The sequence below is a fragment of the Astatotilapia calliptera genome, chromosome 23, assembly GCF_964374335.1.
Source record: "Astatotilapia calliptera chromosome 23, fAstCal68.1, whole genome shotgun sequence".
In the NCBI taxonomy this organism is placed as follows: domain Eukaryota; kingdom Metazoa; phylum Chordata; class Actinopteri; order Cichliformes; family Cichlidae; genus Astatotilapia; species Astatotilapia calliptera.
The window spans coordinates 41,753,302-41,776,100 of NC_137443.1; the positions used below are offsets into that span (position 1 = coordinate 41,753,302).

General features: G+C 39.7%; 2 protein-coding genes across 3 annotated transcripts in view; both read left to right on the top strand.

Moving 5' to 3' along the window:
* The first annotated feature begins 1,377 nt into the window (after positions 1-1,377).
* Positions 1,378-11,637, top strand: LOC145424287 (uncharacterized). 2 transcript variants are annotated; one of them, XM_080297490.1, is made up of 8 exons: positions 1,378-2,219; positions 5,355-5,645; positions 5,875-5,954; positions 6,275-6,452; positions 6,587-6,643; positions 6,770-6,847; positions 9,322-9,578; positions 9,739-11,637. In XM_080297490.1, exons 1-8 carry the CDS (start codon positions 2,141-2,143, stop codon positions 9,826-9,828), a joined length of 1,110 nt encoding a protein of 369 aa, XP_080153616.1. In that variant the 5' UTR covers positions 1,378-2,140; the 3' UTR covers positions 9,829-11,637. The 2 variants fall into 2 exon arrangements, with proteins under 2 accessions (XP_080153616.1, XP_080153615.1); XM_080297489.1 differs by having other exon boundaries at positions 1,380-2,219; positions 6,581-6,643.
* A 6,572-nt stretch (positions 11,638-18,209) lies between these two features.
* The window catches only part of LOC113016022 (immunoglobulin superfamily member 8-like), a 32,081-nt gene continuing 27,491 nt past the window's right edge, over positions 18,210-22,799 (top strand). Inside the window, exons 1-2 of the mRNA XM_080297493.1 lie at positions 18,210-18,329; positions 19,335-19,447. Of these exons, the coding sequence (XP_080153619.1) occupies positions 18,284-18,329; positions 19,335-19,447 (159 nt within the window). The 5' untranslated portion in view covers positions 18,210-18,283. The remainder of the gene's footprint in view (positions 18,330-19,334; positions 19,448-22,799) is intronic.

Below are 22,799 nucleotides of genomic sequence, written 5' to 3' on the forward strand. Positions count from 1 at the left end.
CTTGAAGAGTTTTGGTCTCCGCTTTTTTGTATGAAAGCTCTCTTTTTCCTCATCACACCAAAGTCTGTGAAATCTAAGCAATCTAAGCTGTTTTGACACATTGTTGGCTTCAACGAGCTTGAGTGGAACGAACCACTGGAAACGATGGCTTTGACAGGTCGTGTGATGTGTGTGAAGTTAAAAGATTATAAACCTTTTCCTTCATAATGTGTACAAACCAGAATGTTTTATTTTTGTGTATCTGTATGCAAACAGAGACAGAAAAAGGAACAAGATTGAGGTACTAAAACCAAAACCAAAAGAAGTTTAGCATTGCTGAATGATATGACACCCAACAGAAGAGTTTAGTCTGGACCAGAGTGTTTTACAGAAAATGATACAAAGAGTTTCCTCCTGTTTCATTTACGACCAGGACCTGCACTGAGGCGTCAAACCACATGTGAGAAGTGAGCTTTAGTTGCACTCTTAGACTTACTTTTTTAATCAGACATCTACAGGTAGGACTCACACGTTACACACAGTTAGTGGTCTGAAAGAGCTTTTTTTGTGTCTTAAATCCATAAAAGATTTAATAATGTAATTGTCCAAAAAAAAGAGGCTGGAAATGACAAAATGACCATCTTTAAACTGGCACATAAAGCCTCATGTATTTTCTCTCCTGTCAAATTCATGCACACATCTTCGCCCATAGATACCTGCATGTGCGATATGTTCTTTACTCAGCAGCTTCAAATGTAAAAGTCCGAGTGAGACGGAGATGTTGCTTCGCACCCAGTAGAGTTCTAGTGTGATGGGAGACTGGAACTTGGGCATGGTGTTTAAGAAGAACAGTATATTTAAGAACATAAGTCTACTAAAATCTATACTTTCTTTAACACATTAGCATTTTGTGTTTTTATGACAGAATAGCTAAACTGACGTGCAGGGGGGGTTGTGATTTACTTTTTATGTGGCACTTTTGTGATCTTTTGCATGTAACCTGCAAAGGGACTGCACATGCAAATAAGATTAATAATAAATAATAATAAGATTTTAGCTGCTACCTTCATCTCTTATAGGAATAGCAGAGATGGTAAAACAAAAGCGGTCATTGAGTTCCATGGCATCATGGGAAACGTAGGAAGAAGTATTTTTGAAGCCTTACCCACAGTCTGGAGTAAAAATAAACATATATTGTGTGATGGTGGATGGTTGTTTTTCCCTTTCATTAAAAAAAACTCTCAAATTTGATGTTAGCTTCCAAAAAGTGGACAACAAAAAGATTTACATTTTAAAGTCTTATTAAAATCCAACAGGGACTTAACATTATGAGGGGGAAAGTGTCTCACCTCTACAAAGATTAATCAATTCAGCATCTTGAACTTTTCCCGGGGACAGGGCAGTGGTGCAAAGGCAACATGGACTTGTGCAAACACAAATGCACAGCTCTCATTTACGTGTACGTGCAGGAGTATCTGCAGGTAAAACGTGTGCAGTGACGGCGGCTGTCTGACCTTTGACCATGGCAAACCCTCAGAGGTAAGAGCTTTAAACCTCCACATGATTACAGTTTCAACCTTTTAACTGCAGGTGTTTAACTGGAAACAAATGCAGATATAATGTGTTCTTACATAACTTTAACTGTCATATTACATACTCGCTCATGGTTTTATGAGCTTTTATATTTCTCACTTGCTTTTGTTTTAAGTTTTACAATTTCACCTGCTACCCAGATTTTAGCAGTTTGGTGTTTGAACTTCTGGTTACCTTTTGAACATCTCTTTTTTTTTTTTTTTTTTTTCTTAAATGACATCAGAAACAGCAGTATGCGACATTACGTGATGGCAGAGCTTCAGTTCATCCTTTGTCATTTTGTCCTTTTGAACATCTCTAATAGGAGATCACAGATATATTTATACTGCTGAACTCAAACTAAAAAAAGATGCACTCTGTCTTCTAAGTGTGACATTTGCTTGGCTTGCTTTGTTCTTTATCTGTGACAGCAGATGAGGCCTCTTGGATCACTTCCTTTCAAAACCATATATGCGCACACACGTGCGTGTACGGTGGCACACACACACATAAAATATGTGAAGTTACTGCGCTCTGACAGGAAATAACCTCGATAATGGAAAGAGGCTGTTCTTTTTAGCTGAATGTGATGAGAACAGTGAAGAAGATGGCTTCTGCTGTCAGCATCGCTGCGTTTCTGCTCTGCTGCTGCTTCGTTTCCTCCACAGGTATGTTTCAATTAATCTGTTTATTCTGTCAGGTTGAGGTTTTTATTGTTAAAATCCAAACTTATTGGTTTACATTTATACCATTTTTTTTTTTGTCAAGGAAATACTCAATTGAACCTCTCAGCCATGGGCGCTACAAAGATACTTATCCTTTAAAAATACCCACAGAATGCAGTAAAAGTCTATATTTCTGTGTTTCTGTTTGAGTCTCTCAGTGGAAATCTATTTTGTGACTGTAAATAATATAGAAAAACCATTAAAACTACTTTTTTTATTTGTAGTAAACTAAACAATCCAAAATATTTTACCAGTCCTTTAAATATGATTATTTTATTGAGGAAAAACTCAATAAAACTAAAGAGGAACTAACAAATGACCTGTAGTAATACTGTTGGGTAGGGCTGCTGACATGAGCGAGGGTGAAGGTTTAGTTCCTGCTGAGGTTTTGGGTGTGCAGGGTTTGTTTTATTGTCATTATTATTATTTTTTAAAAACTTGACTCTGCTTTTCTTTTTCTATATTTGCTTCAAGCTTACTTTCCTTTTAGGTTGTGCTTTCATGCACATTCAAAAAAAGAGGCATGTCTTTGATTTTTGGGGGTGAACTGAAAACCTCGGCCATAAATACATCAATGTTAGACAAAAGAAACAGTCCAGAACGTTCTGCAGACGAAACCCATCGCTGCTGATGTGGTAACTTTGGTCTGAGATGGGGATGAACAGGAAGCGATGCAAAGGTGCAAAAGTAGAGGTGACCCATAGAAGCAGCGAGCGCTCAGTGCAGAAAAGGAGCTGTGAGAGCTGAACAATGGAAAGGATGAAGAATTAAAGTCATAAAAAGAGCAAAAAAAATTACACTCAAAAATGTTTTAATAAACTGAATTATATGAAATTGCATTTATGAATTTTTATATCAATATATATGAACTAATGGGTTATAAGAACGTTAAAAACATAGAATTTTAAAATTTAGTTTACGTCCATCAAATATTGTAATTCTTAATTTATGGTCACAAAACAAACTAATGAAAGTTGTTTCTGATGTAATTAAATCATAAAGATTCCCTTCTGTTCCCCCTCTTTCCTTTGAGCCGTTTACGTTTAAATCATTTCATGTTTATGTGAATAGATCTGATAAATGCTCAACAGGAGGCGAATTACAAAAAAAGTCATTTCTGTTGAACACACTGTGCATCTTATCGTTGCTGGTTTTTAAATGTCACCTTCTGCTGAGGCGTAATGATGGCGTTGGTGTCTGGTATATGCAGCCTTCACACATTCCTCTATTGTTTGTCAGCATGACAGTTTGAAACGGGGTTATGAACTGCAAAAGCGACTTCACCCGTCAATACGGAACAATTCTGTGAATTTTTGTAGAGGAAACAGCTTCTTTAGAGACCAAGTGACTCATTCTACTCATGTTACTGCCATAAAAATGCTTGTGATTGCAGTTCGTTGTCAAATTTGAATCCAATGCTTTATATCACAGTTTATTTCAGTTAACATGTATTCTCGTAAGTGGAAGCTGTTGCTCCTCTGCTCTTCTGCAGGATTTATATGTCATGAGTTACATCATTTCACTTCTTCTTGGTTCACTGTGAGAGGTTTTGATGATTTCAGCATGTTAACAGCTATGTCTGATCTTAATACAGTGTAGTGCTGTCTGTTGTTAGTCCTTATGTCCTTTTTTAAATGTTTTTTTAAGTACACATAAAAGAAAAAACTACATTTCTGGTGATGAGCTCTTGTAGTTGACAGGAAGTGGAAGGTATTCAAAGGTTCACATTGCTGAGTCTAACTTGTGGTTTTCTGATTTAGAGCAGAAAAACACTTTCGTTTGAAGTTAAAGAAAACGGTGGTTCTGCTGAAATTTTTTTTTTTTTTTCCATTTGCAATAACAAAGGATTAGGGTAATTACTAATGAGCCACTTTGTGTCCTCCTCTGAGAAAAGACTCACGCAGCCACGACTAGTGACTCAAAACGAGGTTTGGCTAGAAGCTAATTTTTTATAATCATCCTGGAAAATATTAATGTTGTGCTTCATGAGAACATGACTTATATAACCACTCATTTCCTGTGGTTCCCTTCACAGAAATTGAAACTGTGTCAAAGTTGTTCACTGATTGCAAAACCTATTTTACTGAGAACTGTTTTTACATATTCGTGTATTTTGTCTGCTCAGCACCTCGTGATCTCTGATAGATTCCAGTCACCTCTTTAAACATTTACAAATAAAATATATTGATGGCAAACCTTTCACCTTTAGCGCATGTTTAGATGAGGATGCCATCGCTGCACACTGTGGTCTGAAGAGAGACAACAGGATGAAATGTAACCATCATCCAGCCTCAGTGATGGAGTAAAGTGATGTGTGCAGGACGCCCACAGAATATAATGTTACAGACGTTTGTCAGCTCAATCAGTCGAAACCAACAATACGTAACTTCTTACTGACATTATGTGACTAAACTACAACTGCTAACTTTATACTGAAATACCAGCTGTATTCTGGTGACTTGTCAACTTGTACATTGTATCTGAATGACATTTGACAGATTTTGTACGTTCATGAGTAGAGTCTCACAAAAAGAAGTCACTCAGAAAAACTGGGACATACAGGAAGTCAGAAAATGTGTTAACAAGCTCTGTACCAACTCAAGCAAGGCATTGTAGACATCTTTGCAGAGAAGCAACTACATTCAAGTTCCAGGGGAATTGAGCATTAACAGTACAGAAGTCTTTGCTGTAAACTGGTTGAGAGAGTGGTGGAAAAAAACTATTAAAACTTGATCAAAACCCATCATTAAATTTAAGAGCGGTCCATCGTAGTTCCTGACAAATGCACAGGAAATGGTGTAAGTTCGAAATGAACTACTAACCACACTGTTAATGCTTAATACTTCAATTAGTCACAGTCATGATGTCATGACAACTAGTTTTGATAGATCTGTAGATGTAATGAATTTTTGATTTTTGCTAGTTTAAAACTAGTAAAATCATAAACTTGCCCTTATGTTAACAGAATCATAATTTACCTCAGCTCTGATATATAATTGTTCACAGCTTTTGTAACATGACTAGTTTATTTTTTTCATCTATTTTTTGTCTTTCTTCACTTTCCTTTCTGTTTCAAAGGCTCTCAGGATGATTGTGTGTACGCTGCAACAGGATCAACCTTTACTGTGCCCCTTAGATATAAGTTGAAGGAATCAGATAGCCTGAAATGGTTCAAGGACACAAGCGTAATCTTTAATCGCAGACAGAAACAGGTGACCATAGGGAAAAATGATGATGTTGATTCAACTGGATCACTAAAGCTGACAAAACTGACCAAAGACAAGTCAGGACGATACAAACCAGAGGTTCACAACACAGAGGGAAAAAATGTGGACGAAAATTTACCAAGTGTGGATTTGTGTGTATTAGGTAAGTAACAACACATTATACATATATTCATTGTGTTTGTGCTACTTATATCACAACAAGCAAGTGTGCTGATCCATCAGAAGCTGTTTTAGTCAGATACTTTAATTAAGAGTAAAGTCTTTGGTTTTATTATAAAGTCACTGTTCAGTTTTATCAATCAACAGTACTTGTTATTGTAGAAAAGCAGTAGTTTATATAATGTTGATATAATCACATTTTCTGTACTCAGATCCTGTGCAGAAGCCCACAGTGACGAGGACATGTACACCTGATAAGACAAAAGTCACTTTTACTTGCAATGTTGGTAAGGTGAGGACATTGTTTATTGTTGTACTCTACAAATAACTGACTGATAATTAAGATGTTGAAGAATATGTGGGCATAAGCTTCATTTCTCCTCCACTGAAACCAAGCATGATTTGAAGTGTGCTGTCTACAAGCATTTACTCAGAGATGTTGTTTCAGGAAGTTGGGTTTCTATGTATGTATTATTTAATTATATAGGCTTGGAAATTATTGAAAATGTATGAAAAGATTATTATATTTCTCATTTTGGTGAGGTTGGACTTGTTAGACTTAAAATCTGAACTAACTAATAATCCACTAACTAATTGTCTGTTCGTCTACAGAGTGAAAAAAATTTTCAGATCAAATGGTTTATGGTTGATAAAAAGACGGCAGAAAAAGAGATTGTCAAGGACCTGACAAGACCAGTCAAAGATGTGCTGAATGCTCGTTTCTTTTGCAATGTTTCTAACCGCGTCAACTCTGAGACCAGTGAGCCTGTTCAACAAGACTGCAAGTCCTGTACGTATTATATGTTATCAAGGGTACAAATGTTCAAATGTGCCTTTTTCCATGTTCGTGAACTGAAGTGGTCATTTTATTGAGCTCATATGTTAACAAGATACTTTTCTTCTCCTTTTATTTTAAAGCTTTTCCTTTTCCTGACACACTATTTGGAATTAGCATCTGGGTTTTTGTGGGTGGTGGAGCAGGTAAGGTTTGTCTTCTGCTTAAAATCTTGACATCATATTTGGGGCTATGGTGTGAAAATGCATAAGAAAGCTTCTGTTTTTTCACTCTTACATCTAATGCAATTTGCTGTTATTACTCACCATCAGGTATTGTTCTGGTGCTGATCCTAATTGTCATCATTTGTTGCATCAAGACCAAACGGAAGAGGCGTTTGAGACTAAAGGGTAAGAATGTGCTTATTTAGTTTGTGCATTCATATTTAAAATATAAGCTGCTGTGCTCACAAAATATCATAATACATAATATATATTATTGATATATTATTTACATTTAAATGACTTATATTTTTACTGGGCCAAACAAATCTCCAATTTTTTTCATTTACTTATTCATTTACATAACTTGCCAAATCTTCCATGTCTGTGCCAAACAGCTTGTTCTGCTACTGACTTGTTTTGACCTTTTGTCTTTTTGCTGCTACAAGTGCTGATGCCGGTACTCAGGCACTTGACTGTCAGCACCTGTGGACACTGCTACAAAGGCCATGGTGTCTGAGCATATGTGCAGTAGAGCCTAAACATGTGCAGGGACATTATGTATGTGAGTTGAAAGTTTTCCGACAGCACTTGAATCGCAGGGTTAAGGTGTGGAGAAGACACAGAGAATGGTACGCTGATTGCTGCACCAATAGGGTAACAGTTTCCGTGATGTTGTGTGACTGCCTCAGCTTCAGTGCAGAGAGATATTGAGATACGATTCTTCAGTAGTGGCAATCTTTTATTTCTGATGTCTGGGACCAGACTCTTTCCTCCAAGATGACAGTGCTCACCCGCACAGAGCGCAGTTTATCAGAGAATAACTCCAGTGTTTGGGAGTGGAGAGGATGAAATGGCTTGCCTCTAGTCCTGTGCTCAAGTGACTAACACATCCACATTTGGTTGAGGAATAGGATAGAATGCCACAGCAGTGTATGAGCGAGCTGGTGACCAGTATGAGGAGCAGGTGCCAGGCTGTTGTGGCTCTGTATGCTTCTTCTACATGCTACTGAGGCTAATGAGGCCAGTGTTTGTTAAATGAACAACTGAATAAATTGCAAATATGTCTTGTTTCTTCAGACTTCAATCATCCAATCCAATAAATTCTGACTCCAAACAAGAGTCACCTGCAGCTTAAGCTGGTTAAGTCTGTGCATCGTCAGAAAGCATATTCTTTTTTATAACACTAGGTGGAGTTTGAGTCAGGTTTTTATGTAACATGTGTCTCACAGAGCTCACTATCTGTTGAGCTATTCAGAAGTGAGTAAATATATAGTTAAAACTCTCAGTTCTCTTTTTTTGTTGCTGTTCCAAAACACTTTGTGCCACTTATCATGTCACAAACTGAATACAGCGATGCATTCAGTTTGTGACATGTCGTTCTAGAGAAACACTCATATAATACATCCTGTTATTGCCATGGTTTTCTGTGGTGGCTGACTTTCCACTCTTTCATTTACAATGTGCTCCATCTGTCAGACTCTAAACCAGCTCTTATGGGCTGGGTCTTTAAACAAGATGATCCAATAATGGGACATTAATGCTAATGCCTTCCAAGACATTAGCATTAAATCAACTGACACTAAATACACCTGGAAGTTCTGGGATTCAGAGGTTATTGGTGGCTCTTCCTGACTGATGATGCTTCAGACCTGTTGCAAGACCATGGAGAGGATCATACTTCACCTTCGCCCACTAGTCGGGAGAGATATAGATCCGCTGAAATTTGGCTACCAGCCGAACATTAGGGTGGATGATGCCGTCACCTACCTGTTGCATCGGGCCTTCTCTCATCTGGAGAGCGCCAGGTGCACTGTGAGAGTCATGTGTTTTGATTTCTCCAGTGCCTTCAATACAATCAAACCCTCAGTGCTAAGGGAGAAGATGCAGGGAGCGGGAGTGGACCAACAGCTGTCCTCATAGATTAGGGTTTGGACATTGAAACGGTGGAGGAGTACAAATACCTGGGTGTTCACCTCAATAACAAACTGGACTAGTCCACAAACACAAATGCACTCTAAAAAAAAGGTCTAAGTTGTCTCCACCTGCTACGGCGGCTGAGATATTTTGGGGTGAACAGGACTCTCCTTGGGACATTTTATGACACTGTGGTGGCATCTGCTATTTTCTATGCAGTGGTGTGCAGGAGTGGTGGCAGAGAGGAACAGAGAAAAACTTAACAAACTGGTCAGGAGTGCCAGCTCTGTCCTGGACTGTCCGCTGAAGTCCATCGAGCAGGTTGGGGAGGAGAGGATGTTGTCTAACCCAGCGGTCCCCAACCCCCGGGCCTCGGACCGGTACCGGTCCGTGAGTCGTTTGGTACCGGGCCGCGAGAGTTGAGGCTCAGGTGTGAAATGTATGGTTTTCAGGGTTTTTATCGGTTTTCAGCGTTATTTTGTTATCGTTTTTATCATTAACTCGGTTTTCCTGGGTCTTTTCACGTGTGTTATGAATAACTCTTCTTTTTTTTCCAGTACGGGTAATAGTTTTATTTTGTTGTATTTTTCCGCGACACCTTAAAGGCCGTGAAAATATTGTCAGGCATCAACCGGTCTGTGGCGCAAAAAAGGTTGGGGACCGCTGGTCTAACCTAACGTCCATCATGGACATCACCTCCTTATGATTCTGCAGGTCTGACCTGTCACCTATATTTGCTTTAACAGATGAGAGGGAGCTTCGCTTGCAGTGGGGCAATCAGGAACAACAACATCATCATCATCAGCATCATCATCAGCATCATCAACATCCAAATCAAAATAATTCTGATCAGCATCATCACCCCCACCACCATCAGCAGCAGCCGGCAGGCAACACCGGCCCCCGACAACATCGCTCTAAACAGCCACGCACCCAGCAGCGTCCCAGAGCGCCTGAGCCCGCCAACGGCCAACCTCAGCCCAGCCCCAGACGGGCTACGCAGGTAGGACACAGAAGCAGATGACACAGAAGTTTTTTAGACCAAAAATGATTTATTTTTGCTATTATTCTGACTGCTTAGAATGAAAATTGAAAACAGTAACAGTGAGTCATGTGGAAATACATAATTTAGGTCTGATACACCTTTTTTCACTCTCCTTCAGGTTTCCGCTCCAGGTGGTAACGGCGGCGAAGAGCAGCCTCCTCCTCTTCCTCAGCCCAGGAAGAAAACTCCAAAAGCACCAAAAGAATGAAAAAACTCGAGCTTAGTATATGGAAATAATTTTTAATCTTTTTCTTCATCTTTTTAAAAGCTTGTCTCAAACTATAAATCTATCTGATAATGTGACGCTGAAACTTGACCTGCCAAAGAATTATATATATAGATATTGTAATATTTGTATGTATATAACAAATATTGCGTAGATTTCAGATCCTCTTAGATCAGAAAGTGAGTCTACATGAGGAAACAGACTTCTGAAAGATGTGAGATGTTTTAAATGAACAATCAGACTATAATTTTTTTTATTTTCTTAATTTTTCATTATACTTGAGTAAATTATATGTTAAATACAAAGTAATTGTCAAAGTGTACACATTGACATTTCTGTTTAATGCAACATTATATAGAATATTGCTAGTAGTTGTTACTCTTTGCTACTTATTCCATATTTACATCCTAGAAACAGTTTTACATTTTGGGAAATACTCTTATTTTCACGTTTACCGTTTTTTAGCTTCACTGCTGTTGGCATTTGTATGTTGAATACAGAGCTGAGACCAGCAGGTGGTTAGCTCAGTTTAGCTTGGCTTAGAATAGCTTAGATTCAAATAAAGTGGCTCATATGAGAATGGTAGATTTTTTTTTGCCTCTTAACATTTGAGGCTTTCTACAAATGTTTTGCCAGGTTAAGCAGGTTAAGCAAAATCTGTCAGACTGCATATAAAAGATGATGTAACCAACTGGTTTCTAAAGTTTATAAAGACTATATACTCAAAACAAATATTCTTGGCCCTCACAGCCCAGTAAAGCCTGAACGATGAAATAATTGCCAGAAAATTCTCATTTTTTTCAAACTACAGTGGTAACTGCAAAACAATATATATCAGTTTGCATATTACATTTGGCATTTTTGTATAAAAAAGAAACTGATGATGGCAGTCTCAAAAACTCACAAAAATTGAAGTATCTTAATCGTTTTGGGCTTGAATGGGATTTTTTGAGTGTAGCTTTTTGGAACCAGGCATCATGTGCAAGGTGTGGATCATACTGAGAAACCGAGAGCCACGCCCTAAAGCATACCCTGCTTTATCACCCTGTTTGAATCAAATGGGGTCCATGTTTTACAAACTAAGCATCATGTTATGGTCATGTGTCTTGTGATACGTTTTATCAGAAAAAAAGTTTCTTCTGAGGACAAGGGAGAGAAAGGGTCATTTTCTTTTACATCGCTGTAGAACCAAACTTCTTTTTTAAATCAAAAGAGTCGCCCCCTGTTGGCAATTAGGTCAAACTGCAGGCTCATAGCACCTCTGCATTGCCTCCGCAGTGCAGAAGTGCCTTTAAATTATCAAACTATAAAATATCAAACTATATAATATCAAACTTTAACATTTTTTAAACCTCAAAAATGTTTTGCATACTACAAGAAAACTTGCACATTGTGAATTTTACCATCACGTATACATTATGTAAGAGTGGCTTCACTGCCACTGCAGAAACCTTTTCACACAACATAGTATTCAATTTTCAATCTAGAAGGCTCCTTCTTTCTGGACAAACTACAAAAAGAATGTCACTGCAGATTATTTCATTGTGCGAACAGCCTTTGGTGTACATGTTGCAAAAAGCTAAGGATTTGTCATTTACGTTTTTTATTTTGTAATTTTGCTCACCTTCTTATGACTGCTGTCTGCTGTAGTTAACTAAATTTTACTAGAAAGTTAACTATCCGCATTGTTTGGATTGACATGTGCGTTTGTATTTGTATGTATTTGTGTATGTGTCAGTGTAAACTGTGCACAGTGGTCTTTTTAAATAAATGGTGTCGTTATGATTTGCAGTATAAGTTTGGGAGTGAATGTTTCAAACTGCGTCATTTTCACCTCTGCACTTTTCTGAGTGCACAGAGCGATGCAAGCAGACGGTTGTTGTGTGTGATTCATATATCCTGTCTTTTTGCTGAAAATGTGTTTGTGGCTTTCTACATGCAGGCTTAGTGTGTGTGTGTGTGTGTGTGTGTGTGTGTGTGTGTGTGTGTGTGGATGATTTCCTGTACTTGTCGGTTTATAGCAACAGAAAATTGCCACATTTAGTGTCAGATTCTGTTCTTTCTTCACTAAAGTGATATTATGTTACTGTAAATGTTTTCGTTTATTGTCTGCCTTATCAGGCTTCATTGTGTGTGAACAACAATGACTGAATGATGGGCACGCCCACACAATGCTGCTGTTCGCTTATTTTCACACCTTCCAGTGCATCTTTACATATTTTCCTCGTGTCATATCTAGAGACATCTAGAGCTGCTGTGAAAAATGCAGGGCCTGCTGCACTGTGGTGTGATCTATGTGGTGCAAAACTGAAAAGAGGAACCATTTTGATAGCTTTGCATTTTGATAATAATTATACAGTCTATGTTCAAAAGATCCAAGTTTTAGTTCAGTATTATTTGTTAACGCAAACAGGCCAAATTCCTAGACACATCCCTTCAGCTGCTCATTAACACCGATATCCAGTCTGTTAATCATATGGCACCAGCTCAATGAGACAAACCTGCTGAGGTTCAAACTGAGCATCAGAAAGGACATTTAAGTGACTTTGAACATGCCATGGTTGTTGGCGGCAGATGAGCTGGTCTGACTATTTCAGAATCTGCTGATCTGCTGAGATTTTTCCACACAGCCATCTCTAAGGTTTACACAGAAAAGACTGAAAAGGAGAAAATATATAGTGAGCTGCAATTCATAAGGATGAAAATTCCTTGTTGATGCCAGAGTGGCTCCGTGCAGCTCTGGCCCGGTGTTGTCAAAACCACATTAGTTTGCAGCAAACTGATATCACAGTGGCTATATTAGTAAGATATGCATCGCTGTTATTAATCTATGGTGTGGTGATATTGTTTGTGTTTCTCTGACTGAAAAGCATCAGCAGCATGGACTGACTGGGTTATGATGGTGATGAAAATGAATAGATCAGTAACACAATAAAAACTGAACCCAACAGTGAAGGAGATCGTCTATTTTTTGTGAGCTTTGTTTTACTCGCATGGTTTAAATACAGTGATAACTGATCATCTTTGATTCATTTCCGTTTTATTTATATATTCTCAAATAAAAACAACAGTTGCCTGCAGGTGCTTTATATTGCAAGGTAAAGAGAACCAGACGATCCCCACTAGAGTGGGAAGGAAAAACTCCCTTTTAACAGGATGAAACCTGAGGGAGGGGCAGCCATCTGCTACAAGTTTGGTAAGGTTCTGGGACTGGTCTCACTCAAGATGACAGACTATAGGACATTACTGCAGGATTTACTGATGTGTTGTGTTTTCTGGCTTTCATGGATCTCAGATCTTACCCAGCACTGTACGTCATCGTCTCCAAAACACCAAATGATTGAATATTTTATAGAAGAGTGGTTGTTCATCCCTTCGTGCCACTTTTGGAGTCACTGTCGAGGTTTGGCAGTGTGGCAGGGAGGTGTGTGTTGTGGCTCAGCTGCAGAGGGAGAGGTGACGTGGATGGTTGAAGGGGCAGCACCAGGAGAAGCTGGAGAGGTGTCGGGACCAAAGAGGAGCAATATTGTGAGCAGCTGGCACGCTGCTGGAGCAATGCCTGGGAAATTTACATTGTACATTGAAAAGTAATAAACATGAAACCCAGAGCACGGTGTGTGAGAGTGTGTGTCATGTGTGTGTCTTGCATTTATACAGCAGAAATATTGTGAAGTTAACATAACAAGCAGCACTTTGACAGATTACACAATTGCAATTCACTATTTTGGTTTCCTTTCTTAACCCACCCCTCTTCCTTTTTCTCACTTCCTTTCATCGCCTTCTTCATCTTTGGCATCTTGCGTTCTGTCTTCGCCGCCCATCGTTTAACCGAAATGTTCAGAGGATTGTTCCTCACTTTTAAATGAGCTAGCAGTTCTGGATGGAAATATCAGTTTGCTCTTTCCTTCTTAGCCTACGCCTGTTTCACTGAGCTCTTTAAGCTTTCTAGTCGTGTGAGAGGAATAAGATGTTTAAGATTAAGCACTTGCTTTTGCTTTCTTTCTGGGTGTTGTCATGTTCATGTATGCAGTTTAAAAAGAAAAAAAGCTGTGTAGAAGAAATCATATAGAGCAGGGGTGGGCAACTCCAGGCCTCGAGAGCTGGTGTCCTGCAGGTTTTAGATGTCCTTGATCCAACAGCTGATTTAAATGGCTAAATTAGCTCCTCAACATGTCTTGAAGTTCTCCAGATTCCTGGTAATGAACTAATCATTTGATTCAGGTGTGGTGACCCAGGGTGAGATCTAAAACCTGCAGGACACCGGCTCTCCAGGACTAACGTTCCCTACCTCTTATGTAGAGGGTTGCAGTTTCATTCACAAGCAATGTGTAGGACCCGATGGCCTGATATCTCAATGTTGTGTAAAATAATACCTATGGAGTTCCCCTAGTTACACTTTTTGTAAACAAAGGTAAACAAGTGACTTCTTGCATGTGACTCATTCCCACAAATAGTTTGTCATTCTTCAAGTGAAAACCACCAGGTGCAACATGCAAGCTCAACAATTCACACCTTGGATAAAAATAAGTGAAGGTCACAGGATGGAGACTTTAACATGTATGAACGTGGACATGGAGACCGACCCACATTTGTGTGGGTCGGTCAGCTTGTGTAAATGAGTGTAAACAACACTGGATCAAAAACATTCTGCTCTCTGATGTTTTTGAGGAAATACATGGAACTAATTTCGCAGACGTTGTTCATGATCTGCTGAACTTGAACTGGATCTCCTGAGCGGTTAGCCCTCTCCCCTCACAGCAAGAGGGCTGTGGGTTTGAACCTGTGGGTTGGCTAGGCCCTTTCCTCAGTTTGTGAAGTTACCATGTGACCTGTGCCTGTGTGTGTACACCGATCTTCTCCAGACGCATGCATTAAGTTAACTTACAATTCTAAATTGGCCATAGTTGTGAATGTGAGTGTGGATGGTTGTCTGGCTCTGTATGTTAACCCTGCAGCTGGAGATCAGATGTCCCTCTTTAAGTAGGACTACACAGGATTTTTTCTGTCCCACATCTTGAGACAATGTCCCACATTTTGACTGGCTATGGCTGTGTCCAATGCTATGTACAGTGAAAGTCACAAGATACCAAAAAGGCACAGAGTCAAAGTTACACTGTAAATTTTGGTGAATGTGATGGAAACGGGAGAAAATGTGGTGTGAAGTGACACAGTATGTGTGTCATAATTTGCTAAAAAATGGCTAAAAGGTCTGCTATAGGTCAAAAAAGGATGCTGAAACTCAAAGACTGGTACCAGACAGAACACCAGCAGAAATAACAGAGTATATAAAGACTGTTGCATGAGACCACAGGCGATTTATTCTGTTTACTTAGTGAGAGTTGGAAAGGTTTCATTGAAATATAACATATTTGACTGCATTGTTGATCTGGTTATAGTCTAACGTTCAGTCTAATGTTAATGTTTTTGTCTCTCACTCCAGAAACTACAGCAAGCCTGCATCTAGCAGGCTGAGAAGTTGTATCTAAATTTATCTGCCACTTATAAAAACTAACTCCATTTACACTGACTCCTCTTTTTTAGTGTTGCATGCTCCAATAGTGCAATTGCAACTTTCACACCTGCACCATGAACAGATTACAGGAAAGCGATGTCACACAATGTCAACCCGCTGCACACAAAAATATAACTTGCTCATTATGAAGTTTTAGTCTCATATGCAATATGATTTATTGACCCTGTAACAGCAGAAATTACTACTAGAAAAGCTGAGTCTAGTTTTTTGAAACTAGACTGAGCTTTTCTGAGATTATTACAAATTTGAGCTGCACTACTTTTTTCAGATTAAGAGGACTGCCACGGGTGCAGTGACTGCTTCAGCATCTAAGTTGTTGGTTCCTGTTTGGTGTTAGTTATATGCCAACCTCCAGTTTGGTGTTTTTTGGTTATTTTTAGTCTCCTCTGTGTTTCCCTTCTGTTATTCTACCCTGTGTTTTGGGCATTTATATCATCGTTCCTCTTATTGGCCACAAGATGGCAATCTAGCTCCATATTTATGGGTATGTATGCTCTAAAATGCATAATGTCTGAGACAGCCGTGACAATTGCTGACCGCCGGGGCCACTATTTCCTGTTTGTGTGCGTGTGTTAACACTAATAAAGCTGCATTTCTGAGGCTGAGCGGTCTTTGATCAGAAGAATTGCAAATTTTAACACTTTGATGTGAGCTTGCCACTCTAGTGTCAAAAGTGGGATTTAAGATTAGCCTGGAAATTGCGAGACCCAAGAACTAGAAAGAGCCACTGAGCAGAACGTTTGTCGTCTGGAAAACTGAAGCAGATGAAGCAGCCAGTGATGGTTCAAGATTGTCAGCCCACCCTGGCTCTATGGCTCACTTGTGGAGAGGAGGATAATTTTGCTGAATACAACAAATCCATAGTGTATCGTCACCTTCCAAAATAAAAAAATAAAAATAAAACAAACCCACCTCTACTGGCCCACATCCCAAGTTCAGGACAGCCTGCAGCAACGTCCAAAACACCACCCAGGCTGCCAAAGTATTGTGGGCTAAACAACAAGACACCACCGATCGAGGCAATCTACAACAACCAGACAATGCTGTGCGCTGTCCAGGTGAGGTGCTTATTAGGCATAGATTATTTAACTGTGTGGCAACATCTCAGTACAGATTTCATAATTATTTTAAACATTGTAGTTTTGCAACTTTCACCAGAGCCCGCAGGTGATGAATATGAAGTAGGGTAATGAAAGAATAAAGTAGCCAGTAGGTACCAAGACCGGTCTTTGTGCCAGGGGACAGTGTCTGGATGTGCTGCCCTGTATGCATGAAGGGCTTGCAATCATGACAGGGCTAAGCTGGTGTATCAGCAGCGGCGGATCTAGAGAAATTTTCTTAGGGTGGCAAAGAAATCACATGGGGTGGCAAAATCAAAGCCTTTTTTTTCACAAACACACATTCAAATGCAATAAGTATACACGTTTGTCATGTAAATATCATCTATAACTTAATTATTTTCTGAAGCCCACATAATTAAACACTTTAGTTACATAAAACATGTGATTTTATGTACTGTATGGCTTGTATAATAAATAAATATGTAGCCCAATAAGTATAAAATCCAGAAAGCTACACAACATGGGGCGGTTCATTTACAAACACAAATCTAATTTAAGTTTCACACTGTTTTTTGTTAGAAAAAAAAAATCAAATTGTTACATGCTTAAATTACACAAAATGTCAGAAATCTGCACTGTCATGAACAAAGATCTGTGTTGAAGTCCAATCTTTCAACAAGGGCTGAAAGACTCAGCGTGGCTGCAGCTTGTTGCTATGTCAGCTTAAATCAGTCATGTGATTTGGAGGTGCAGCGAGTCCGTGGACCCCAGAGGGTTAATAACACTCACCTTCATTCCATTTCCACAGTGCAACGACCAACCACCTGTGTGAAATCTGAAATTCCCATGGTGTTGTTCAAAATGTGCTCTGGCACAATCATAAGCATCTTGCTACTGAAAACTAGAAAAGAAGACTGTCTGTGATATGGGCTGAACCATTTGTTAATGGAGGGGGGTGGAACACTATGCGATATATTCAGTTTTAGCATTTATATTCACTGTTAACTGTAACTACGCTCAAAGTGCTAATGCTATGTTATTTTAACAAACAACACTGTCATATGCAAAACTATGGTGGCACTGTGGCAAGAGATCATTTTAGGGTGGCACTTGCCACCCCATGCCACCCTTCTAGATCCGCCCCTGTGTATCAGGCACGCATGGCGAGCTGTGGGTGTATGGTGGTATTGTACCAGGACAGGATTTCACCATATTACCCCCTCACCCCTTCCTATACACACCCCAAAAACCTACCCTGTGCAACAGTTGACTGGGAGAATTGGTCAGTTATTTTATAAGTATTCTGACACCACCAAGGAAGCTGTGCACGCCTCTCGCTCATGTTACAGCCACCAGAGCTGGACACAGAGCTGGCCGCTCTGAGTTATTTAATGTTAAACTAGCTCGTGCTAAACTGGTGGAAGGTTCCTCACTGAAATGTCTGCCACCTAAAGTTAAAAATAAACTGGCAGCATTTAGGTTTTTCTCCTCTTCCTCTTTTTTCTTCATTCTTTCTGCTTTTCAATTTTCATTCTTGTTCCTAGCTGCCATTCACTTAAACAGAACTATGAATGCCACTTGAACTGTAAGAGGCACGAGTGGGGTCCTTTCAGGGAGGCCAGGTCTCTGCTGTCAGAGACCTGCTGGCACTAGTCTGGGCCCCAAGCATCTGTGTGGTGGTTGACCACAATCCACTGTCTCTCTCACACTCACAGACTCTCTCTCCTCTGTCATGCTGTCACACATTTCCTGCACTCACATTTGTCAGTGGCGAGAGAGGACCGGTCTTACCTCCAGAGAAAACACGTGGAAATCGAGGGACAAGGAAAAAAGTCGAAGGAAAATGGAAACCTATGTCACTGCACTCACTTTTGGGATTTTCATGCTCAGTAAGAGACACTTCTTTGCTTGGTGGCTAATTAACTCTGCTGGTGCCCTTTTATTTAAAAAAAGGAAGAAAAGAAAAAGTGATGTATTTTTAAAATATTTTTTATGTTATGTTTATAGTCAACAGGATTTAGGAAGATGTTTTATAAAAAAAAACTTTTGCAACTATCGTTATCACTGTGCATTATTTACCTGCTCTGTCTTATACATCTTTATCAGTTCATTTTGCCATTGTAGCTAAACAAGTGCTAAACAGTTTAAGTACTCGCAGGCATTTTTGGTAAATCACTGCAACAGTGTTGGACAGGCGGTCGTTTGACAAGAAGCCAAATATTAATCCCCATTTTGAAGTCTGCCAATTTAATATTTCATTTTTGTCTGTGGGTGGACTATCTTTTTAAAAAAAAATAATTATTTAAACAAAAAATAGTGCATTTAACATCCAATTGATTTGTAACTTTTTGAGTGAAACAGAGGTTTTGGTTGGTATGTTGGACTAAGCCGAATTGAAAAGTCAATCAAAGAGATTGAAAATAAATGTCTCTCGGTCTCTGTCCTGTTGTTGTGGAAAAATGTGGAAGAACCACACACAGCCACAACAGCCTGGCTGCTCCTCCTCATGCTGGTCTGGATGCCAGGTGTGGTCACACACTGACCAAGCTTGGCTTCCTGTTCTTCAGCCAGGATTTGTTGCAAGTCAGCCAGTGTGGCTTTCACCTGACTGTCCATGATTAAAACATTGAACATCAGTGTCATTGTCAAACATGTCATTACCTTATTCAAGCTGCTACAGGCCCAGCAAACTTCAATATGACCTCAATGGTCTGTTGTACTGAGGGGCAAATGTATATAAATACAGCGTATTCTTCATGTAAATTCTATTTTTGCTTCATATATAGAAGGATTTTCTTTCATCTTAGAGGTTTCAGAGTCCAACTCAGCCTCCACACATAATTTTTTCTGTTATAGACTTTTAATCTTTTAAAATGTCTTCTGTGTTCTTCAAGGTGGGTGCTCGGCCCGTGTGGTGACGGTGCCTCCTGGTCCATTAATCCGGGTGGAGGGCCAGCCAGTCTCCATCAGATGTGATGTCAAAGAATACACAGGGCCTAGTGAGCAGGTCATTTCCCCAACACACACACACACACTAGAATTGAAAGAGTTGATCCTCTGGAGAGTATGAGTATTTAGTGTATTACTTGTGGCCAGTAGATTATTAAAAAGCTTCTGATGCAGAGTAGCTGTGTTTTTACTTTGTGTTTGAGGCTATTTGGTTATGCTGGTCCATTTAACAGCTATCCCCCACAACTTACTAATGCTCTGCTGACCATGGATGTGTCCTCTTGCACATGAACACCCCTGCTGGTTTCAGACAATCACTGGCGTATAATTTGGTTTTTGCATAGACACGCGTACCTCGACACAGTGTCACACGCGTGGGGAGCAGATGTCAGGTGGGAATACTTGGCTTATGTCAAATGAGGACCAGGGAGGCACGGATTTGGATGAAGAATATCAAGGAGGAGAAATGTTTAGTTTCATGGTTTATTCTGCTTATAATGTTTGTAATAGCTGCTGTAACTGTCCTTGACGTGTTCTGGGAGGGGAAGGGCACCTGCTGCCAGACAATATTCACCTTGGAAAAAGTTAAAAGTGGTTTATAAATTTTTCCACAGGTCTGTTTGTCAGAGGGAGTTAGGTGATTGCTTCATAATTAAAGACTGATTAAGATGGATTCATATTTTCTTGAAGGTTTTTTTTAGACCTCACCTTTTGACCGCTTCGCCTTGGGCATTTTTAATCTGTAGCTCTGCTCTAAAAGAACGTACGTACCAGGACCCGCCTACTATCCTCGGAAACGTAAAATGATTGGCTAGAATCTAAAGTGTATCACAGCTCAGGAAAAAAAAGCACCGAAATAAAACACCGAAATGTGCGCTGCTTTTCGGTCTGGTTACTACCGTTTATGTCAGAACCGGTGCCATCATGGCACTGGATGCCGGTACCCATCCCTATTCTTTTTAGACCTCACCTTTTACACCTGCATTGAGTTGCTGCCATGTGATTGGCTGATCAGATATTTGCATTAATGAGTATTTGAAAAGATCTACCTAATGAAGTTTTATATTTATGATGAAAATGCTTTGATGGTTCATACCTATGAAGTTACAGTATATCTGAAAAGCCTTAAAATATTTTTTTTACCATAGTAAACTTCAAAACAGACTTTATTATATGATATAGTTTTAAAAAAGGATAACAATTGACTTCAGCATAATATAAAATAATGTGTTTTCCCGATACCTGATTTTTAGCACTATGTATGCATTGGTCAACTTTCAGATGTATGAAGTTCAGCTAAGTTATCTATGTTTTCATTTTTAGTTTCCATTTGCATTTAGATGCACGGCCGATTCTCTGATGTGTGATCTGTTTCTACCTGTGCTGATGCTAGCAGGACTAAAGCTGATCAAGCAGCAGTAAATATGTGAAGCAAGGCTGAAGGATACACTCATAAAATGAACAGAATCATAAGAATATAACAGCACGAGCACTGCAAATGCAACTAAAACATGTTGACATCAAATGGTATGTTATTTGAAATCTATATGAAATAATGACACATCTATGTTTTCCAATTATTTTTTTTTTTGTGTATTTATTTAGTTTTTCCACAGTTGTGTAAATCAGTCTGTCTGTGGACTGGTACAGCTGAAAAGCCGACGCAGCCAGTTCCTCTTCGTCTTCTTCTTGGGTTTTTTCTCTGGCACAGTCTTAGCTTCAGTTTCGAGTTCAGCTGGATTGGTAGTTATCGTTTTCTCTCTGTCTTCTGTTTGTTGTAGAGAGTCATGCAGAGACATCTCAGTTGATGTCAGGGAGTCTTCTCCTTCTTCTTCCTTGTCCTGTTCTTTGGTGTCTTTTTCCACCAGAAGCTCAGATTTTCCATTTGCTGTGTTGGAATTTTGTTCATTTTGCTCCTGTGTGATGTTAATGTAGGACGCTTTGACTTCTTTCAACTCTTGATAAAGAGTCTCTGCTTTCATGTCATGAAGCTCCTTGTTGGAGCAGAGCTGGGATTTAAGCTCACTGATTTCCATGTTCAGTGTCTCCTGGTCCTGCCTATGTTTATCTTCCTGTTCCTTGAGTTGGTGTTGAGCTTCTAGGAGCTGTTGGAGTGTTCCTATTTGCTCTTGTTGAGTCTTGTATTGGGCTTCAAATTGAGCCTCCTTCAGACCTACACAGTCCATGTGTGAAGCCTCTGTGGTTTGTGTAGAAGAATCCACACACTGCTCTGTGGTAGGGTCGCTGACGTCTTCGTGCAGGACATGAATCATGTCATCCAGCATGACAACTGCTTGGTTGTCCTTTGCTTGAACCTCTGTTTTGCTCGTATCAGGCTTATTATTATCATTAGCCTCCTCCAGTTGCTCTATGAGCTCTTTAATTGTTTCTTCGTGCTGTTTTTTGTCGGCGATCATCTGTGCATGAAGTTTGGTCACTTTAGACTGGTAATAAGAAGCCCTCTTATTAGCAGCTACCAGTTTCCAGTAAAGCTCGTTCTGGTGGTTTTGGGAAGCTTGTAGTTGATGCCTGAGAGCAGCAATCTCACAACATGAATCATACTGGACTCTGCCATGATGGGGTATAAATCTGGGATTTGGCTGATGTTGCCACGTCCCTCCATTTGGCCCAGGGTTTTGTCCACTGGCGTTATTCGTGTTTGCCTCTGTCTCCATATTCACGTCGTCCTTTGGTTCTGACATAGGGAGGGATCCAGGGTTTTCCCTTTCAGAGGTTCCTTCAGGGTTTCCTGACACTTCTTCATTTCTCGGGTTGCTTCCATCAGCCACATTGTTTTGGGCTTCTAGAAGAGCCCGAGCATACGCCCGAGTAATTGGTCGTCTGGGTTCTTCAGCCACTCTTTTCTGTTTTTGCCCCCTTTTTTTCTTGCCTTTCACGACCACTTCGGTTTGAACTTGTGCCAGAGGACGTGTTTCAGGATTTGGTGTTTGGGGTTTTTTGAGGTCATTTTCCGATCTTTGCAAAACTGTTATTTCTGGGCTCACGACCACTTCCATCTGTGCTTCTGCCATTTTATATGTGTCTGCTTCAGCGTCTGCGTCTCTCTGTGTCTTCCTTATCTTGATTTTAACAAACAGGTTGTTTTGTAGTTCTGCCACCAAAGAGTTGCTATCCGGTTGTTCAGTCTGATGTCACTAGCCGTGTCTGGGCCTAAACTCCGCTGCAGGCCCATATATCAAACGATCACTATGGCATTACTGAGAGTTGAAAAACTGTCTAAAGTCTTTCATCTTTAATAAAATGATCAGCGTTCTGCTCTACCAGGTGTAACAATTGAGTTTAACATCCAGGCATCCATGAAAACGGAATTTATGACATTTAACGGAGTTAGAAGTTAGCAGGAAGTTAGCTCGCTAGCTTCTATCTAAATACAATATAGCATGTCCTGA